Source organism: Salvelinus alpinus, chromosome 35 (assembly GCF_045679555.1).
Source record: "Salvelinus alpinus chromosome 35, SLU_Salpinus.1, whole genome shotgun sequence".
Lineage (NCBI taxonomy): Eukaryota > Metazoa > Chordata > Actinopteri > Salmoniformes > Salmonidae > Salvelinus > Salvelinus alpinus.
In genome coordinates this window covers 20,859,862-20,881,369 of record NC_092120.1, presented here as the reverse complement: position 1 = coordinate 20,881,369, position 21,508 = coordinate 20,859,862, and the positions used below count along the sequence as shown (strand labels likewise).

Here is a 21,508-nt window from a genome sequence, read left to right as displayed (position 1 = left end):
CACAGCCATCAGTTCAACTTCAAGTCTCGATTTACATTTTCATTGGTTTACTGTACTCCATGTACTGCGTTGGCGAGACAGACGTATCTCTCATTTCTCAGAAGGAGAAGAGAAAAAAAAAACAGCAGGGCCACAGCCTGGTGAGTCATCGTAGGCATTCTCCTCTTCTTTAGAGGGGAGAGGTTTAGGGTGGGGCCATCGAGGGTGGATTGGATCCCGAGGAGAACACACAGACACACACACTTACAGTATACCCACACACACCAACTACAGAGAGAGACCAGTAGGCAGAGAATTTGGTAATTGAGCGGTCTTTTGGCAAGAACAAAGAGTACCCTCTGAGCCTCTGGTGACTGTGACTCATTTCATTTCCCTTCCGGCCCCCCCAAAAAAACAAAAACAGTCCTGCCACATTAGCCAATGGACCAGATAGTGCTTAAGTTGTGTCTGGAGACCCAAAGCAGGAGTTTGTTTTCCACCACAGATCATTGAGGTGGACAAAACCTGATTCAGATTGAGCTAGAATATCATATGATTGAATCAATCCCCATCCATTACAATGCATCATCGATTTTCTCAAATAGATTATATCTTTATGGTTTCCAACTATCTCCCTCTGCCACCATGACAAGCAGGGTTGGGGTCAATTCCATATCAATTCAGTCAATCCAGGACGTAAACTGAAACTCCATTTTCTATTCCAAATCTCGGCATTTTCATCCAATTTTAGTTAACTTCCTGCATTGACCAATATTAAAATGCAACTGACCCCAACCCTGGTGGCGTGTGGCCTCCTCCCCTGTCTAACCCCGGTATCTGTCCTCCCCTGTTAGATCTCGGACATCCAGGTGAATGGCCAGTCAGACGACATGTCGGCCAAGGAGAAGCTGCTGCTGTGGTCCCAGCGCATGGTGGACGGCTACCAGGGCATCCGTTGTGACAACTTCACCACCAGCTGGAGGGACGGCAAGCTCTTCAACGCCGTCATCCACAAACACCAGTGAGTGGTCCTCTGTAGCTCAGTTGGTGGAAACATGCTGCTTGTAATGCCAGGACACTGGGTTCGATTCCCGAGACCACCTGTACGTAAAATGTATGATTGGAGAAAGGGTCTGCTAAATGGCAGATTTAGAAAAATTTATTATTTTTAGTATATTACTTTGGCGGTCGTCACCTCAAGCCACAATACGTAGTGTAACGTTTACAGTGTTTCAACTCTGTACCCAGAACCAAATCTTGGGTAAAGTCTGTCCATAAGAGACTATATACTGCACTTAATGTTCAGATACTGGCGAACATCTTTTGGATTTTAGCCTCGGAACGTTACACGTAAGCCCCGCTGTCGCTCCAAAATGTAGCCTCACCTCCAGCCATTTCAGGTTTGTTCTTAAAAGGTGAGATTAACCCCCCAAAATAGTACCCTGAATGTACCCCTCAGTAGACTGCACCCACTCGTGTTATTACCCACAGTAAGTGGCACTAATAGGTGTTAATATGTCTTGTCCTGGCGTCTCCGGTAGTGGGTTGTCATGACACATCACCACACTTATGTTTTATTCGATGTGAAGCAGATGGGGCAGGAATGCAACATATTGCCAAATGTCAAATTGTAGCGTGTGCCATGCTAGTTCTGACTAGTCCTTCAAATATTATTATTATTCTTCTTTTATCACAAGGTCATACATTAGGTCATATCAGTACAGTCATTGGTAGGTATGCTTGGTAGAAGAGCTGCTTCAAATGTACGATATATATAGCTAGATGCTTGACCATTAGTATCTAAACTGCCAGTAATTCATAGTAGTATTTTTCTCTTTTACACCATGTGTCCAAATCCCTCCCCATCCACCCCGGGCAATATTTATTTTATTTATTTATTTCCTTTGTATCCTCGTGTTGATGTTCACATCATATATAATATACACTATATATACACAAAAGTATGTGGACACCTCGTCAAATTAGTGGATTCGGCTATTTCAACCACACCCGTTGCTGACAGGTGTATAAAGTCGCTCACACACCCATGCAATCTCCATAGACAAAAATTGGCAGTAGAATGGCCATACTGAAGAGCTCAGTGACTTTCAACCTGGTACTGTCACAGGATGCCACCTTTCCAACAAGTCAGTTCGTCAAAATTCTGCCCTGCTAGAGTTGCCCCGGTCAATTGTAAGTGCTTTTATTGCGAAGTAGAAACGTCTAGGAGCAACAACGGCTCAGCCGTAAAGTGGTAGGCCACACAAGCTCACAGAACGGGACCGTGGGGTGCTAAAGCGTGTAGCGTGTAAAAATCACCTGTCCTCGGTTTCAACACTATCTACGAAGTTCCAAACTGCCTCTGGAAGCAACGTCAGCACAAGAACTGTTTGTCGGGACCATCATGAAATGGGTTTCCATGGCCAAGCAGCCGCACACAAGCCTAAGATCACCATGCACAATGCCAAGCATCGGCTGGAGTGGTTGGTTCGGGGTAGGTCCCTTAGTTCCAGTGAAGGGAAATCTGAAAGCTACAGCTTCCAACTTTGTGGCAACAGTTTGGGGAAGGCCCTTTCTTGTTTCAGCATGACAATGCCCCGGTGCACAAAGCGAGGTCCATACAGAAATGGTTTGTCGAGATCGGTGTGGAAGAACTTGACTGGCCTACACAGAGCCATGACCTCAACCCAATTGAACACCTTTGGGATGAATTGGAACGCCGACTGCAAGCCAGGCTTAATCGCCCAACATCAGTGCCTGACCTCTCTAATGCTCTTGTGGCTGAATGGAAGCAAGTCCCCGCAGCAATGTTCCAACATCTAATGGAAAGCCTTCACAGAAGAGTGGAGGCTGTTATAGCAGCAAAAGGGGGACCAACTCCATATTAATGCCCATGATTTCGTAATGAGCTGTCCGGCGAGCAGGTGTCCACATACTTTTAGTCATGTAGTGTATATCTACACACATGAGTACAAATGTAAACTATCAGGTACATAATCAATCAGACACTGCTTTCAGTTTTGACAAGAGTGAGAAGTTTTCCGTGTCTTATAAAAGAAGGCTGTGTATCCACTTAGTGTTTATTTCTCAGTTCTGACTTGTTCTGAGGTAAATTACGTTTTTTACATCTAACTCTGTAGTTGTTCAATCTCCTCTCCTGGCCGTACTTGATCGTACAGGTTTCAGGCAGCTCTAATAAGACATTTCTTTGAACCTGTCATTGCCTTGGGCTTGGAATACCACAGGCGGGTGTTGTCTCAGATGGATACAGACACTGGCACTGATTTGAGCACTTGCGGTATATGCTGTTATTATTATGTTATTAGACTCACTAATGCCCATTTCAGGTGGAGAGGGTGCTGTCTGAGGCACCTGGTATAGAATTTGGAAAGATGGGTTTGTTTACTTGTCCTTTCATAAGAATCTATTTTTCTAGGGAGCCTTGGACTAGAGGAGTGACCAGTTGAGTTCTCAGTGAATCACTCCTTCTGTTAATATTACAATGGCCTCAGAGCTGCTTTAGCCTCTGCTGAAGCACACAGTTACGTATAGACATGAATAGGAGAGCGGATGAGTGGAGACACGTCTGTGGTCTCTCAAAGTTGAGGCGGAGTCCTAAAAAGCCACAGAGACGGGCACATTATCTGTAAATAATAGGGTCTTTCCAGCACATAACATGTAATGAAAAGCAGCACCCTGCACATCCCCAGGGAGTCTGAATGGAACATGAGAGCGACTGAAAGAGGGCCACGTGATGAGGGAAATCTGGGTGAATACCCAGCAAGGCGTGGCACAAAAGGAAGGAAGAAAGAGAGGCCCGCGGGGCAGGTTCAATCAAAGCTGTGCGTGTACCTGCAAAGTTCAGCTACACCCTGCTCCCTCTAACAGAGAGCGAGAGAACACTTATTTTTTTTTTTTAAAGGTTTTGAGTGTCACCTAAGGCAGTCTATTTAGTAACTGATTTTCATAAAGACAGAGGTGTGTCACTGTAACACTCCTACTCAAACGACGAACACTGCAGAGTTACTTTTTGCACAGCCTGCAGTCTGGACTATCCACCAATTTGCGCCACTTTTTTAAACCGCTTATTTGGAGGATTGAATGTCGTTGTCACCCTGGGAACTAAGGACCTTACCTTGGACTGGTGAAAGTTACAGTTGATATCGGGGGGGGGGCTGTTTTGGACAGACAGGGCTGAGGTTGGGAGGTCAGGTCAGAGGGGATGACGGCAGTTAGCCTCCTAGTGGTACCGAGATGTTTCTTCTCTCACGGCGAGGGTCGAGCACCCTTTGTAACCTCAACGTGAAGATTGTGAAGGCGTCTTATTGAAGACGTCAACGCTCGGGTGGGATTTAACAGCACATTCTGCAGACTTGGACCCGGCTGTTTCCCCGAACAAACACCAAACCATCACAAGGAACCTTGTTAAAATGGTTGGAGCAGCAAACTATTCGGAATTTCCCTGTTAAGTGCAACGTTTTCACTTGCCACTGTGCGTGGACGAAACATCTAGCCAGCTAGCTCTCTGTTTTGGGGAGACTACAACTCCCAGAAGGCACCATGATGTCGAGTCTGAAGAGGAAGCTGTCCATAAAGTCCAGGAAGAGGACTGGCCGCTCGTCCAGCAGGGTCACAGGCTTGGTCAGCTCATTGGAAGACCGTGTGGTCATGCAGTGTGACAATATCCCCTCAGAAGGCTCATCCTGGGACTCAGGCCAGGGATCCCACAGCTCAGTGGGTCACTCCAGCTGCGACTCCCACTCAGGGGACCAGGAACTGGGCCAGGGTACAGGGCTGGGACATGACTACAGCCTCGAGGGAGGGGAGGGGAGGCTGGTCAGCCCCAGTAGGGTAGAAGGGAGGCCCCCCAGGCCACGGAAGCAGCTCTCTTTTAGGGAGGTGGAGTGCCTGGAATCGGCCCCAAGCCCTGGTGACTACTACACTGTCCGCTCCACCCTTCACGTCAAATCGCTGTACGGATCTGCTCTAAGCTTCTCTCTTATTTGTCTTGGGCTTTACTTTCGGAGTATATCAGAATAATGTGAACGTATTGTAAAGAGAGAATGAGTATACTGTGCCATTAAAAAAAATGGAATAAGTTCTAAACAGTGACATTTTTACTTAATGGATGCAATGAAAAAGGAATTAGAGAGGGAACTTTTTTGCGATATTTTGTTGTTGTAATGTTTACGTTGGTCAAGAATTGAATTTGAGTAACAGTATGCTTTGAATGTTTCCCTATGTCTATTTTCTGTTCACTTACCCTCATCTGCACCACGGAGAGGATAGTAACGGGGAGCGAGTGTAGGTGCTTATCTAATTTGAAACATGGCTGCCCTGGTTGTCTGCTGCAGCTCCATGTAACATTCCGTTCGTATATAGATGCCAAGCACCCCAGGGAAAGCAGGTGTTCACTACAGATTTCTGACATACAGACGTGGCATTTTTTTAGGACAAGCGATATGGTAGGTAGGAATTATCAGTGTCTGCCCGGCCAGTCCTTATACCCTCCTCACCTGTCTACACTGCCTTTACACCAATCGTGACGGATGTCCCATGCTTCTGTCTCCTCAGGCCTAGACTCATTGACATGAGTAAGGTGTACCGCCAGACCAACGCGCAGAACCTGGAGTACGCCTTCAACGTGGCCGAGAAGGACCTGGGCGTGACGCGCCTGTTGGATCCGGAGGGTAAGACGGCACAGCGACCCTTCAGTACATGTACACGTGACGATGGCTGACCTCATCACCAGGGGTGGAATCAGAAGTGCACACTGTAGCAAAGAGTTGCAAAATGTTTTCGCAAACGGAAAACGTTTTTCCAACGTAAACAGTAGTTTCTATTCGGCAAATTCCCTCCCCGTTTTGTTGTTTGCTTCTGTTTTGTTCCTAGTGAATGCACCCCAAGTTCTCCAACCACGTCCCACCTAATTCTGTACTTTTGCTATTTTAATGGAAGAAGAGTCAGGGGTGAGAGACTCCAGATGGAACTTGAAGAGCCCCACCCCCCCCACCCGCTACCCACCCCCCCACCCGCTACCCCCCCATACCCTTCAGTGCTGCTGTACTGTATGAGCCGTGTCCAATCAAATATGTTGATAGCTCACTCCTTTCTCCAAATCCACCATGAACATGATCTAGGTGTATAACTAACGTTTACGCACATCTTCACATACCAGCTAGTGATTGGGTACACTTCACTTTTTGTTATACAATGAAAGGTCCTCATCCTAATTTTTTTTTACAAAGTAACAATTAATGTAACTAATGTACAAAGTAACTAATGTACAAAGTAACTAATTAAGTACCTCAAAGTACTTCATTCCGTTTTTGGTATTTGCAACATCTCCATTCCTCTTTCGATGTGAAAAAAACCCTATAAACACACACATTATTTCCCCAGATGTTGACGTACCACATCCTGATGAGAAGTCCATCATCACCTACGTGTCGTCCCTGTATGATGCCATGCCCCGGGATGTCCATGATGGAATCCAGGCTAACGTGAGTGCACTTCTGACCGCCGCTGATCTCTGAACACTTCATTATTTTTTTACAAGATTGTCCCTAAACCTGACATACTCACAAACTGGACACCTCATGTCCGAGACAAATTGATAAATTCAAAAAGGACATGCTATAAGCCACTGCTATTGCATTCAAACCTACTTTCAATGAGAGTTCATTCAGGGAAACTCCTGGATTATGGCTTGTGACAGTCAGAACATGTAATTGCTTTGTTTATGACACTGACAGCAAGAGTCGCTCCAGTTTGGAACTACAATAGAAGTCCTGCCATCCTAAATGCAGGAAATTAGCAACATTCTGTGTTTAACTCAAAGGACTTTCTACCCAATAAACCCCCCTCTCACACCACAGCATGATCACAGCACACAGAAGAGAGCTGTTGGAAAAGCAGAATGGTGTACTGTATTGTATTGCCAAAACAGATTTTAGAGTGCCATTTGTACTCCAATGCTAACTAAATATGTACTGAGTAAAGGTAAAGTAGGGAACTTTTGTAAAGGAGGGAACTTTTGCTTATTGCACATGTGTGTACTAATGCACGTACGCACACACTACATTATCATTCTCTTTGTCTCTTTCAATAAAATCTGCTTTATTGGCATGATGTGACATTGTACTGTACATATTGCCAAAGCGTAATAATAATCAATATTGTCAACGGGACAATCAGTAACAACATTCACTCACTCACACTCTGCTCCTTGTCCAGCCACACAAGGCTGGGCCTGTTGACACCTAATTGAGTGAGGGTGGTGTGTGAGCAGGCGAGTTATCATGGCTCTCCAGGAGAAAGGCTCTTGGCTGTCTGTCGTTAAACCCCGTCGTTGTCTGCTGTGTCCTGTGCTACAGGAGCTGGAGCTGCGCTGGACCGAGTACTATGAGCTGGTCACTATCATTCGGCAGTGGATAAGCCACCATGTCGTTATCTTCGGGGAGAGGAGGTTCCCAGGCAGCTATGAGGAGATAGAGGTGAGTCTCCTACCTGGACAGTTACTAGTAGGGTTGTTGTGACTGGGATTGGGATGCTACCTGTGGCTGGTCACGTAATGTATTATTGCTCGATATAGGAGCGTGTGTACTGTAACTTGGATACTGAAAATACTGTATGTGTTTCTGTGTCTATATATCGGGGCTGTAGCTAAGGCATTTTTTTTGGGGGGGGGGGGGGGGCTGTGAATTATGATTCTAACATTTCTCCACACACATTTTCTGTTACCATGACTAAGCCTATTCAGAGACGCCTTACATGAGGTAAAAATCTGTCGTTCTGCCCCTGAGCAAGGCAGTTACCCCACTGTTCCTAGGCCGTCATTGAAAATAAGAATTTGTTCTTAACTGACTTGCCTAGTTAAATAAAGGTTAAAAAAAAATATATATATTATGAACAAGCAGCTAGCTCTGCCATTCGATCCCACATCAAACAGAGCAATTACAGTCTAGAGATTGCATTGTCTTGTGTGGTTGCATTGTGTGGCATCTGGGTGGGTGGCACTGGAGCTGAGAAAAGCAGACCTGAAGACACGCATTATTCTACCTAATCCTCGGCGGAATCTTCCGTACTGCCCCTCCCCATTCCCTGGCTAGCGTGCCTGCGACTTTCTCTGCGGAGACAAAGGGGACTGTCAGACAAAAGGCTAGGTCATCTAAGTTCTCCTATTGGATAATGTATAAAACATTCGTTAATCCTATCAGTTGCTGTAATCAGTTTCCAAATCTTGTACAGTCAAACAGAGGAGGACGCACCTCTGTGTCAAATTTCCTTCAGCAACTCGAACACCTATTATATGGCGGAATGGCGTTATCAGAATGAGCAGTACACAGCTGCGTATATTGTGCTTCAAGCTAGTCTAGTTCCAAGATCTCTTTTTCCTAGAAAATGATTCCTAAAAATACAGACAAAAGCAGTATCGCGAGTCTCGATTAGTTTCTATTTGTGTTGATACCCCGTCTGCGTCTTCTAATAAGGCGTCTGACTTTTCTATGTGTACTTTTCAACACCCCTTATCTTTGTTAGCTTGAGTTTTTATTTGGGAAGGTGTCAGAATAATCGGGTTAGCCACGTTATTGATCTCGCTACCACATTGAATTTAGGTAATCCCATTTTTTTAATGGCCAATTGAAAAGGTCAAGCTCTGTGTGTATCTGTGTGAATTAAGGACATGGGGACATGTTATAAACCTACAAGGTTACAATCCTTTCTCAAGTAACGCCCCGTGTAAGAATGTAAACATGTCAACTCACTCATCAAGAGCTGTAGTTTACACCACAGAAGCAGAATCATCTCCTAGACTAGAGTCAATGGAAGCAGAATCATCTCCTAGACTAGAGTCAATGGAAGCAGAATCATCTCCTAGACTAGAGTCAATGGAAGCAGAATCATCTCCTAGACTAGAGTCAATGGAAGCAGAATCATCTCCTAGACTAGAGTCAATGGAAGCAGAATCATCTCCTAGACTAGAGTCAATGGAAGCAGAATCATCTCCTAGACTAGAGTCAATGGAAGCAGAATCATCTCCTAGACTAGAGTCAATGGGAAGCAGAATCATCTCCTAGACTAGAGTCAATGGGAAGCAGAATCATCTCCTGGACTAGAGTCAATGGAAGCAGAATCATCTCCTAGACTAGAGTCAATGGAAGCAGAATCATCTCCTAGACTAGAGTCAATGGAAGCAGAATCATCTCCTAGACTAGAGTCAATGGAAGCAGAATCATCTCCTAGACTAGAGTCAATGGGAAGCAGAATCATCTCCTAGACTAGAGTCAATGGAAGCAGAATCATCTCCTAGACTAGAGTCAATGGAAGCAGAATCATCTCCTAGACTAGAGTCAATGGAAGCAGAATCATCTCCTAGATGACTAGAGTCAATGGAAGCAGAATCATCTCCTAGACTAGAGTCAATGGAAGCAGAATCATCTCCTAGACTAGAGTCAATGGAAGCAGAATCATCTCCTAGACTAGAGTCAATGGAAGCAGAATCATCTCCTAGACTAGAGTCAATGGGAAGCAGAATCATCTCCTACTGGGAAGCAGAATCATCTCCTGGACTAGAGTCAATGGAAGCAGAATCATCTCCTAGACTAGAGTCAATGGAAGCAGAATCATCTCCTAGACTAGAGTCAATGGAAGCAGAATCATCTCCTAGACTAGAGTCAATGGAAGCAGAATCATCTCCTGGACTAGAGTCAATGGGAAGCAGAATCATCTCCTAGACTAGAGTCAATGGAAGCAGAATCATCTCCTAGACTAGAGTCAATGGAAGCAGAATCATCTCCTAGACTAGAGTCAATGGAAGCAGAATCATCTCCTAGACTAGAGTCAATGGAAGCAGAATCATCTCCTAGACTAGAGTCAATGGAAGCAGAATCATCTCCTGGACTAGAGTCAATGGAAGCAGAATCATCTCCTGGACTAGAGTCAATGGAAGCAGAATCATCTCCTAGACTAGAGTCAATGGAAGCAGAATCATCTCCTAGACTAGAGTCAATGGAAGCAGAATCATCTCCTGGACTAGAGTCAATGGAAGCAGAATCATCTCCTGGACTAGAGTCAATGGAAGCAGAATCATCTCCTGGACTAGAGTCAATGGAAGCAGAATCATCACCTAGACTAGAGTCAATGGAAGCAGTTTGAATAAGTACTGCTGTCGTGGATTGGGGTCAATTCCATTTCAAATGGAATTTCAGTTTACTTTCTGAATTGACTGTCTTGAAATAGAATTGTCATCAACCCTGTTTAGTGTCATGTAGCATTTTAAAAAGGAAGCAAGAGTAGGATGGATTGATTCACAAGATAATACGGTAGGTAGCCTAGCGGTTAGAGTGTTGGGCCAGGAACCAAAATGTCGCTGGTTCGCATACCCGAGCCGACAATGTGAAAAATCTGCTGATGTTTCCTTGAGCAAGGCACTTAACAGTCATTTGCTCCAGGGGCGCCGTACTGCTATAGCTAACCCTGTAAAACAACACATTTCACTGCACATACATTTTGAATTTTTCAATTTCCCCTTTGTGACCGTTCAAGAACGGTAAAAGAAATGTCTCCTTCATCCTGTCTCTCTCTCTCTTTCAGATCCTGTGGCGTCAGTTCTTGAAGTTCAAAGAGACAGAACTGCCTGCAAAGGAGGCCGACAAGCACCGTTCCAAACTCATATACCAGTCCTTTGAGGTTAGCCATGCACAGAGCTTCTATTCTATTATTTTCTATTCTATTTGCATTCTAGTCTATTCGATTCTATTTTATTGTATTCTACTATTTTACACCACCCCCTCTACAGAGTGCAGTGCATGCTGGTCAGGTCAAGGTTCCTCCGGGCTACCATCCAATTGATGTGGAGAAGGAATGGGGCCGTCTGCACGTGGCCATCCTTGAGAGAGAACGACTGCTCAGGATAGAGTTTGAGAGGTGAGTGAGTGAAGCTGTGTGGTGGATATCAATGTCTGGCCATATTATTCCCGAGTCCATCAATCCTCGTCTGGATCTACACTGACCAAAAATACAAACGGAACATGTAAAAGTCTTGGTCCCATGTTTCATGAGCTGAAATAAAAGATCCCAGAAATGTTCCATACGCACAAAAAAGCGTATTTCTCTCAAATTCTGTGCACAAATTAGTTTACATCCCTGTTAATGGGGATGCCAAGATAATCCATCCATCTGACAGGTGTGGCATATTAATAATCTGATTAAACACCATGATCATTACACAGGTGCACCTTGTGCTGGGGACAATTAAAGGCCACTCTAAAATGTGCAGTTTTGTCACAAATCTCAATACCACAGATGTCTAACGTTTTGAGGGAGTGTGCAATTGGCATGCTGACTTCAGGAATGTCCACCAGAGCTGTTGCCAGAGAATTTAATGTTCATTTCTTTATAAGCCGCCTCCAACGTCGTTTTAGAGAATTTGGCAGTGCGTCCAACCGGCCTCACAACCGCAGACCCACGCGTATGCCGCCGTGTGGGCGAGCGATTTGCTGATGTCAATGTTGTGAACAGAGTGCCCCATGGTGGCCGTGGGGTTATGGTATGGGCAGGCATAAGCTACGGACAACAAACACAATTGCATTTTATCGATGGCAGTTTGAATGCACAAAAATATCATGAAGAGATACTAAGGCCCATTGTAAGGTCCATTTTTTTAAAGGTATCTGTGAACAACAGATGCGTATCTGTACTCCCAGTCATGTGAAATCTATATATTAGGGCCTAATGAATTTATTAATTCAATTGACGGATTTCCTCATATGAACTCCGTAAAATGAATTAAATTGTTGCTTATATTTCGTATATCGTTTATATTTTTGTTTACTATATATCTACTCTCTTCAAGTGACCTTGTTAGTTTCTGCCTGTTTTGTTAGAAAAAAAAATATTCATTTTACAAAATGGGAAGAATATGTTATTGTTTGACACCAGACCGGTCATTGATTCCGTTAGTCTATTAAACCCAGTTTTACCTGAGTTGCACTGCTCTGGGACCTTGTTTAGGCTGTGGTTTGTCTAGAGCCAGCTCCTCTTGAACAGTAATACCATTGGCACGCCTGAGGTTCGCCATCTATGATGCCGTAAGGGGCTTGGACACTGTCCTGCCTGGTTTCTCCAAGTTCTTCAGGGATGACTTCACGCATCTTGACTTCAGATGGAAGTTTCCACTAGTTTCTTTGATTTGAGTAGCACCACAAAGCGTAGATTAGAATATCAGACCGTTGACGAGTGCAATCTACTTACAGCGAATGAATCATGATTCATATGAAAACCACAGAAAGTGACCGATGGATTCTTATCAAGCCGATTCTATTTATTGGACCATGTGCCGTTTTAAACAGCTGCAAGAACAACCTCTGAAGCGAAGTAATGCACAGTAATTATATTACCCATCTCCCCTCATTCGGAGTCTCCATATCCAGATGTTATGATTGAATCAGGCTTTCCCTTTGCAAATGAAGGGATTGCAAAGAAAGGCATCCTCTGTTCACCCGGAGCAATTTTTTTATTTTTACAAAATGTATTCTTGTCAACGTAATCCGATATGATTATCTGTCAGAAGACATCAAATGCCAATGTTATCGATATCATAAGGCTAGGTAGCTGGAGGGATGTTGCGTTGCAAGTTGTCTTGAAATGGGCTGGTCCACTGTCACGAGACAGTCTTGTTTGCCTGGTCCATGTTCAGTGTAATGGGCAGTCATCGTTTGCTAGTTTCGACTAAGTTCATCAGACTGGGCAGCGCTCTGTCTGGGCAGCCTTATTCATGAACTGGGATGAGGAAAGGCTGAACAAGCCCAGCAGACATTTGTTGTCGCTGCCAAGGTTGGGAGAGAATTCCCGTGACACTATGGGACTGTGTTAAGAAGAGCCACCGCCATACCTGGGACTTTAAAAGGGAGAGCATAGGGACAAGAGCATGGCATTTGTGACGGACCCTTATAGAGTAGAGTACCTGCTGCATTCAAAGAGGCCGTAAGTGTCTTGTTCCGGACTTTCAGTGATTGTGCTGTTGTGGTTGTTGTGTTACTATGTTATGATGTTTTTAGCTGTGGCCAAGCAAGGAATATGTTATATTTGATACTTGATATTCTTAATCGTGACATAAAACATTATTATTATTTTTTCTTCTATTGATTCATTCACTTTTAGCATGGTACAGAAGTGAAATTCTATACCCAGGTCTGTGTTGATCCTGACCTGGTATGTTTGCTAAAAACCATTGAGATAAAAATGTTTTGACCAGATCAGTGTTAACGCTCCTCTTCTCTTCCTTCAGGCTAGAGAGACTCCAGAGGATCGTCAGCAAAGTCCAGATGGAGTCAGGTGTGTGTGAGGAGCAGCTCAACCAGCTGGACACCCTGCTGCAGACGGTGAGTCTTGGACCACTAACACTCTGACAGTACAGTGAGGCCTGAGGCTGGGCCTGGGAATGAGCCTGCGACTGAGGCTGGGGCTGGGAATGAGCCTGCGACTGAGGCTGGGACTGGGGCTGAGGCTTGAGCTGGGATTGGGGCTGGGAATGAGGCTGGAGCCGGGACAGGCTGTGGCTAGAGCTGGGGGAAACTAAGGACAGCCATTGTCCTCAATTATGTAAAGTTGCTATAGGCCAGTGATTGGGTCAAATGACTCATACCGGGTAAGTCATATGCTCCAGTTAGAAAATCATTAGTTGTCTCTTTACTACCTCATTCAAAACCAATGTGTCCAGTCATCACCAGCGAAAATGCTCCAATCAGAACGGTATTCCCTATCCTGCCATACAACAGTGTGATGTGGGCTGGATACAGTCTCACATAACAAAATGAAGCTCTGAACTGATCTCCAACAAGTTTGGAAAGCCATGAAATCCTTAAAGTGGAGGAAGCATTACTTGTCTGTCAATCATTGAAACCCTTTACCTTCTCGCTTTCGAAAGCTCATAGGTTAATGACATTAATATTGGTATGCCCTCCTCCCTCTAGGACATCCGTCTCCTGAATGCAGGGAAGCCGGCTCAGCACACTGCCGAGGTGGGGCGGGACCTGGACAAGGCAGACGGCATGATCCGCCTGCTCTTCAACGACGTGCAGCTGCTCAAAGATGGGCGCCACCTGCAGGCCGAGCAGATGTACCGCAGGTGAGTTGGCCGTTTCAGTTTCTCACAAAACGGATAATAAAGTATCTATTTTCTATTCGATTATATTATATACATTGATCGATTACAGCGATTTGCTTCGTTAGGATAACAATTTTCTCTAAATGATAAATGATATCCCCTCCTCCTGTAGTCATGAACGCTGATTGAAACCTAAGCTTGTTTCATAACCATAGTCATTTAATTGAAGAAATGTGTTACAGGACAGAACACTTACCTGTCAAATGTGCGTCGTTCCCACAGGGTATACCGCCTCCACGAGCGCCTTGTGAACCTGCGCACCGATTACAACCTGCGTCTCAAGTCGCAGGTGACGACCACCCAGATGATCCAGACCCAGACCATCCAGCAGTCGTCCTCCAGGGTGCGTCCCGAGCTGGACGAGGTGACCCTGCGCTACGCCCAGGACCTGCTGACCTGGGTGGAGGAGAGTCAGAGGCGGATTGACGAGGCCGAGTGGGGCTCGGACCTGCCCACCGCGGAGTCTCAGCTGGGCAGCCACCGGGGCCTGCACCAGACCGTGGAGGACTTCCGCGCCAAGATCGAACGGGCCAAGGCTGACGAGGTACTAGACCTTAAAGGGGCAAAGGTGAAATATGTTTTAGTGGGGTGTTATAATAACTTTGTTTCATATACTCTCTATCTCCATATATTTCCATTACACTTTCAATGAGTTTATATCATGTACTTTGTATTCGATCCGAGGGAATGGAGACATTATATACGTTCATTACCATCCTCAAGTGCTAGATCCTCTCTGACTGTGACATTACATTGATGTGGCCTGTGTGTCTCTTGTGTCCCTCAGAGCCAGCTATCCCCAGTCAGTAAGGGGACGTACAGTCAATACCTGGGCAAACTGGACCTCCAGTATGCCAAGCTGCTGGTAAGATCTTTATTCAGAAGCGTTATTTAGTGTTAAATGTCATATTTTTGGGTAAAGATGCTGTTATGGGTCAACTACTACCAGGATTAGTAATACTTGTATTCTCATAAATGCACACATACAGTATGTAATCTAATCTATATCTTCCCTCTTTCACCGCTCTCTCCCAGAACTCCTCCAAGTCTCGTCTGCGTAACCTGGACTCGCTCTATGTGTTTGTCAGCGCGGCAACCAAGGAGCTGATGTGGCTCAACGACAAAGAGGAGGAGGAGGTCAACTACGACTGGAGCGACCGCAACACCAACATGACTGCCAAGAAAGACAACTACTCGGTAGGTCAGAAAAACAAACACAGAAAAAATATATCAGAAAATGCTGTTGAGACAGCTTGGTTGTTGAAGTGCACATTTTCTGAGGCCTAGAAAAAGATTGAATAGATCATACAGTACTTCCAAACTCTGGAGTAGTGCTCATCTGAATGTAAGGCTGTTGATAGCTCATTGATAGCTCATTTTGATTCTGAAGGGTCTGATGCGTGAGCTGGAGCTGAGAGAGAAAAAGGTCAACGACATCCAGGCCACAGGAGACAAGATGCTGAAGGAGGGCCACCCTGGCAAGAAAACAGTGGAGGTGAGCACTACACTACCCCCTAGTGGTCTCCATGTGCAATAGCAGGGTAAACCTGGATGTATGCATTAGTACACAGAACTGCATACCGTAGTAGATTGTTTTGCAACTAAAAACAAGCATGTCTTATTGGACAAGTTCAGGTAGTCCCTCCCTGTTTCAGTCAGTATTCCTCCGCTTGGTGCCTAATGAACACGACCCTGTTTTGCCCAACTCTTGTCCCCCTTTAATTTCCAGGCCTTCACAGCAGCCCTGCAGACTCAGTGGAGCTGGATCCTCCAGCTGTGTTGTTGCATCGAGGCTCACCTCAAAGAGAACACAGCTTACTACCAGGTTTGGATGCTCAGAATAATTTTCAAAATAGCTCATAAACCTGCATGGTTCTATAAGTAATAGTTCCAAACACAATTGTTGACGTTCTCGTGTTATTGTTCAATACACACGCCCCTTATCTTCTTGTGCTTCTTCGCAGTTCTTTTCGGACGTGAAAGAAGCTGAGGAGAGGATGAAGAAGATGCAGGAGACGATGAAGAAGAAGTACAGCTGCGATCGCGCCACTACGGCCACGCGACTAGAGGACCTGCTGCAGGATGCGATGGTACGTAGCCTAATACACAGTTGGACTGTCTACGGGTGCTTGTGCTCCCATAAAACATGAGGTCACCTAGCTCTGGACCCGTATACATAAATCGTGAGAGTAGGACTGCGGATCTAGTATCAGGTCTGCTTTTTATATATGATGAATGGAAAAGGGGGTACACAGATCCTAGATCAGTACTCTTACTCTGAGATACTTTATGAATATGGGCCCCTCGTCTCGTAGGCAGGACTTTAGTCGCTCAAATGCAGAGAAAGCAAACCAGGAAACTCTCTTATCTTTTTGTGCCGTCTTTTTCCTGAAGATGTTGAATTATTTCCCTTCTTCACCAGGAGGAGAAGGAACAGCTGAACGAGTTTAAGACTCACGTGGCCGGCCTGAACAAGAGGGCCAAGACCATAATCCAGCTGAAACCCCGTAACCCCACCAAGTCCATCAAGGGCAAACTGCCCATCCAGGCCGTGTGTGACTTCAAACAGATGGAGGTAAAGCATATCATCCTTGTCATCACCTTTTGAAGGTATCTGGTGTAGGAATAACGGCTCTACGTATGTAGAGGAAGTAGATACTTCCTTTTGGTTTGTTTGGTCATTCATTTGTTTGTTCGTTCTTCATTCATTCATTCTTCCTGGTTCGTTCATTCATGCTGGTCTAGCCATCCACCATCCATCCGTCCGTGGACTGTAACGTCTCATGTCCTCCGTCTCTCTGTGCAGATCACCGTCCACAAGGGAGAGGAGTGTGCTCTCATCAACAACTCCCCACAGCCCAACAAGTGGAAGGTCCTGAACCGCTCAGGCATTGAGGCGGTGGTGCCTTCAGTCTGCTTCCTGGTTCCACCTGTCAACAAGGAGGCTATGGACAGTGTGTCCAGGTGAGACTCTTACATCAATACACAGCGCTCTCCATCAATGGATCACGCAGAGCCCGTTTTTCTTTTTGCCACGTCCCATATCTGTTTTGCGCCGTCTTCCGTCACAATGACCATAGGAGTTGGCAAGATGACACAAACAGATCTGGGACCAGGCTGTTTTTTCGTGACCTAGCCTTGATAAAACTCTGGGCTTTAGTTATATTTGTTTTACAGTGCAGTAACACTCCCTTCTGTCTCCTACCCCAGTCTGGACTCTGGTCACCAGTCGATGCTGGTCCTGTGGCAGAGAATGCATGTGGACATGAAGAGCATGCTTTCCTGGCAGTACCTGACGAGAGACATCACACAGATACGTACCTGGAACATCACCATGGTAAACGCTAGTCATCTGGGTTTTTATTCTTCATCTCGGAGGGGGGAAAAAACGGAGAAAGATATATAGTCATTGGAATAGTTTGACGTTAGTTAACTGTTTTGAAGCTTAGACGTGCACTATTTTAAGTTCAACGTGATCGTCACAGACAGCCAGTCAGTGACCCTGTGAGAGGGAGTCAAGTGGTCACCCTGTTGGTGTCACTGTAAGTGTACTGAATCGAACGGGGAGATTTGCCATGCCTTTGTTGCTTTACGGTGAGGTTGAGTCTCGAGCGCTGTTATTTATAGAGCAGACCATGTAAACATGGACGAGTGTTTTATTGAGTTAGAAAACCTCATGGGTTTCCAAATGGAATTATCGGCGGGGAACGTTCTTATGCTGTTATACTGACAGTAAAGAGCGGTGTCTACCAAAGCTTGTTTTGTATTACGTAACAAACCAACTAAAAGCCTTGATTGTATAGTAGATTTGATTTTTATCAAATGTAACCGCCTAAAGCAGGTTGTGATGCAGGCAGGGTACATGGGCAGAATGACAGTGACAAATTGACAGGCAATGCTGATCGGTTCCTCTCACACGGAGGAGGTTTTGAAAGATTATAACGATTAAAGATGAACATGTTTTAGATTGACTATTTACTTACCTCTCTCCTTATTCTACCTCTCCCTCTTATCCTCCCCCTCTCTCCTGCCTCTTCTTCTCTCTCTGTCTTCTCTCCTTTTCACCCTATTTCTTTCCACTCTCCTCCCTCTCTCTCTCTCTTCCCTCTCTTCCCTCTCTAGTTTAAGACCATGAAGGTGGAGGAGTACAGGCTGATTATGAGGAACCTGGAGCTTCACTATCAGGACTTCATGCGTGACAGTCAGGATTCCCAGCTGTTTGGCCCACACGACCGCATGCAGATCGAGGGTGACTACTCCAAGACCACACAGTACTACGACAACCTTCTGCGCTCTGTGGAGAAAGGTCAGTTCCACCTACATACTCACGAACAGACACATCAAACCTCTGTAACCCTTTATTTCACAGCCTGGTACTTACCTGGTGTTGACATGGTATTAACTAAGAAACGAATGGGGTATTAGTGGGTACTTTCTGGTTTGGCGACTACCTGGTTTGACAAATAATTTATAAGTAATTACCTAATAAACAGCGGGCTGTAAAATAAAGTTTTGATCTCAGTAAGGGTGGCATCTGCTCTCCTTCTCTGAGTACCACCAGCAAACAGTCTTTTTTTACAGTGGATGTGTGTAGTCAGGGGTGAAAGGCGTGTTACTGTACACCAGTTCAGCAACATTGGGTAACTGTCAAATTCACCTTTCAGGACCAGTGGTTAAAACCAAAGGTGAGTGTGTCACGCTAAGCTATAATTCACACAGGCAACAGTGAACCGCCATGCTTTTGAACTATGGATGATTGGCACGTCCAAAAATGAACGATTTGTTGTTTCCGTCACTCCAACCCCATCAACTTACAGTGTTCACATTAATAGCAATGCTTTCGCTAGCTCTTACAGCTTTTGAGTGAGTGCATGATATTTGTTGTCTTTTTTTGTCCATTTCCTGTTTCCAATGTGGCTTGGTTTGTTATAATATATATATAATATATAATATAATATATTTGTCAATATAGTGCTTTAGAAAAACACCTTCAGGTAGTGGTCAAGCTGTGGTTTGCTGTGTGTAGAGATACCACTGCACAGTGGGTCATTTGTAATGCAATATGCTTTGTTTGAATGCATATCAACCTGTGTGTGTGTGTGTGTGTGTGTGACACACTACATGTGAACACATGCATGTCTGATCACGAACCATATGAATACACTGCACAAAAGTGTGTATGTATGTATGTACAGTTGAAGTCGGAAGTTTACATACACCTTAGCCAAATACATTTAAACTCAGTTTTTCACAATTCCTGACATTTAATCCTAGTAAAAATTCCCTGTCTTAGGTCAGTTAGGATCACCACTTTATTTTAAGAATGTGAAATGTCAGAATAATAGTAGAGAGAATGATTTATTTCAGCTTTTATTTCTTTCATCACATTCCCAGTGAGTCAGAAGTTTACATACAGTCAATTAGTACTTGGTAGCATTGCCTTTAAATTGTTTAACTTGGGTCAAACGTTTCGGGTAGCCTTTCACAAGCTTCCCACAATAAGTTGGGTGAATTTTAGCCCATTCCTCCTGACAGAGCTGGTGTAACTGAGTCAGGTTTTTAGGCCTCCTTGCTCGCACACACTTTTTCAGTTCTGCCCACAAATTGTCTATGGGATTGAGGTCAGAGGTCAATACCTTGACTTTGTTGTCCTTAAGCCATTTTGCCACAACTTTGGAAGTATGCTTGGGGTCATTGTCCAATTGGAAGACCCATTTGCAACCAAACTTTAACTTCCTGACTGATGTCTTGAGATGTTGCTTCAATATATCCACATCATTTTCTTCCTCATGATGCCATTTATTTTGTGAAGGGCACCAGTCCCTCCTGCAGCAAAGCACCCCCACAACATGATGCTGCCACCCCCGTGCTTCACGGTTGGGATGGTGTTCTTCGGCTTGCAAGCCTCCCCCTTTTTCCTCCAAACATAACGATGGTCATTATGGCCAAACAGTTCTATTTTTGTTTCATCAGACCAGAGGACCTTTCTACAAAAGTACGATCTTTGTCCCCATGTGCAGTTGCAAACTGTAGTCTGGCTTTTTTTATGGCAGTTTTGGAGCAGTGGCTTCTTCCTTGCTGAGTGGCCTTTCAGGTTATGTCAATATAGGATTCATTTTACTGTGGATATAGATACTTTTGCACCTGTTTCCTCCAGCATCTTCACAATGTCCTTTGCTGTTGTTCTGGGATTGATTTGCACTTTTTGCATCAAAGTACATTCATCTCTAGGAGATAGAACGCGTCTCCTTCCTGAGTGGTATGACGGCTGCGTGGTCCCATGGTGTTTATACTTGCGTACTATTGTTTGTGGTGCCTTCAGGCGTTTGGAAATTGCTCACAAGGATGAACCAGACTTGTGGAGGTCTACAAGTCTTGGCTGATTTATTTTTATTTTTCCATAATGTCAAGCAAAGAGGCACTGAGTTTGAAGGTAGGCCTTGAAATACATCCACAGGTACACCTCCAATTGACTCAAATTCTGTCAATTAGCCTATCAGAAGCTTCTAAAGCCATGACATTATTTTCTGGAATTTTCCAAGCTGTTTAGAGGCACAGTCAACTTAGTGTATGTAAACTTCTGACCCACTGGAATTGTCATACAGTGAATTAAAAGTTAAATAATCTGTCTGTAAACAGTTGTTGGAAAAATTACTTGTGTCATGCACAAAGTAGATGTCCTAACCGACTTGCCAAAACCATAGTTAACAAGAAATGTGTTGACCTAAGGGTATGTAAACTTCCGACTTCAACTGTATGTAAATATCTGCAATTGTAATTCCATTCAAAGCAGTGAGGTATTGCAAGGTAAAGAACGTACATGGAAGAAAACAAGGGAAAGGTTTCACCACACTATAGTCAACCCTCTATCTTACCACACCTACACCCACAGTGACCACACCCATCCTGCCCTAAGCTCTTCACCATGATAATATAATCATTGTATTATTATTGCCACTTCGCAGGCGCTTCTATCTGAAATGATTTACAGTACAGTGAGCGCGTACATTTTGAGTATGTGATCCCTGTGGGTCTTGAACCCACAACCTACTAGTGCCACACTCTTACCACCCTAACCGATCTCCACAATGTCCACGCTTGCACACAGGTGAGCAGGACGAGTCGATGTGTGTGACCTACATCACCCAGATCAAGGACCTGCGTCTACGGATAGAGGACTGCGAGGCTCGTACCGTGGCCCGCATCCGCAAGCCCGTGGACAAGGACCCCATCCAAGACTCTGCCCAGAAGACCACCGACCAGAAGGTGCTGTACCTACACTGTACTAACTAAAGAATACGTTGTGACTTAGGTCTAACCTATTTATTGGACAGGTCTCCTCTGTAAAAGACGCTCAGT

At 44.8% G+C, this 21,508-nt stretch overlaps 1 protein-coding gene across 31 annotated transcripts in view; it reads left to right on the top strand.

Moving 5' to 3' along the window:
* Positions 1-21,508, top strand: part of plecb (plectin b) — a 188,968-nt gene that overhangs the window by 149,208 nt on the left and 18,252 nt on the right. For 20 of the 31 annotated variants that reach the window (XM_071383192.1, XM_071383191.1, XM_071383194.1 and 17 more), the window contains 20 exons: positions 834-1,000; positions 5,554-5,669; positions 6,382-6,482; positions 7,356-7,475; positions 10,576-10,671; positions 10,781-10,908; positions 13,271-13,364; positions 13,956-14,110; positions 14,372-14,717; positions 14,937-15,014; positions 15,185-15,346; positions 15,540-15,644; positions 15,879-15,974; positions 16,114-16,239; positions 16,572-16,724; positions 16,956-17,113; positions 17,360-17,486; positions 18,272-18,455; positions 18,814-18,834; positions 21,258-21,415. In XM_071383192.1, the coding sequence (XP_071239293.1) occupies positions 834-1,000; positions 5,554-5,669; positions 6,382-6,482; positions 7,356-7,475; positions 10,576-10,671; positions 10,781-10,908; positions 13,271-13,364; positions 13,956-14,110; positions 14,372-14,717; positions 14,937-15,014; positions 15,185-15,346; positions 15,540-15,644; positions 15,879-15,974; positions 16,114-16,239; positions 16,572-16,724; positions 16,956-17,113; positions 17,360-17,486; positions 18,272-18,455; positions 18,814-18,834; positions 21,258-21,415 (2,691 nt within the window). The remainder of the gene's footprint in view (positions 1-833; positions 1,001-5,553; positions 5,670-6,381; positions 6,483-7,355; positions 7,476-10,575; positions 10,672-10,780; positions 10,909-13,270; positions 13,365-13,955; positions 14,111-14,371; positions 14,718-14,936; positions 15,015-15,184; positions 15,347-15,539; positions 15,645-15,878; positions 15,975-16,113; positions 16,240-16,571; positions 16,725-16,955; positions 17,114-17,359; positions 17,487-18,271; positions 18,456-18,813; positions 18,835-21,257; positions 21,416-21,508) is intronic. The other 11 variants (XM_071383196.1, XM_071383214.1, XM_071383188.1 and 8 more) reach the window with 3 other exon arrangements.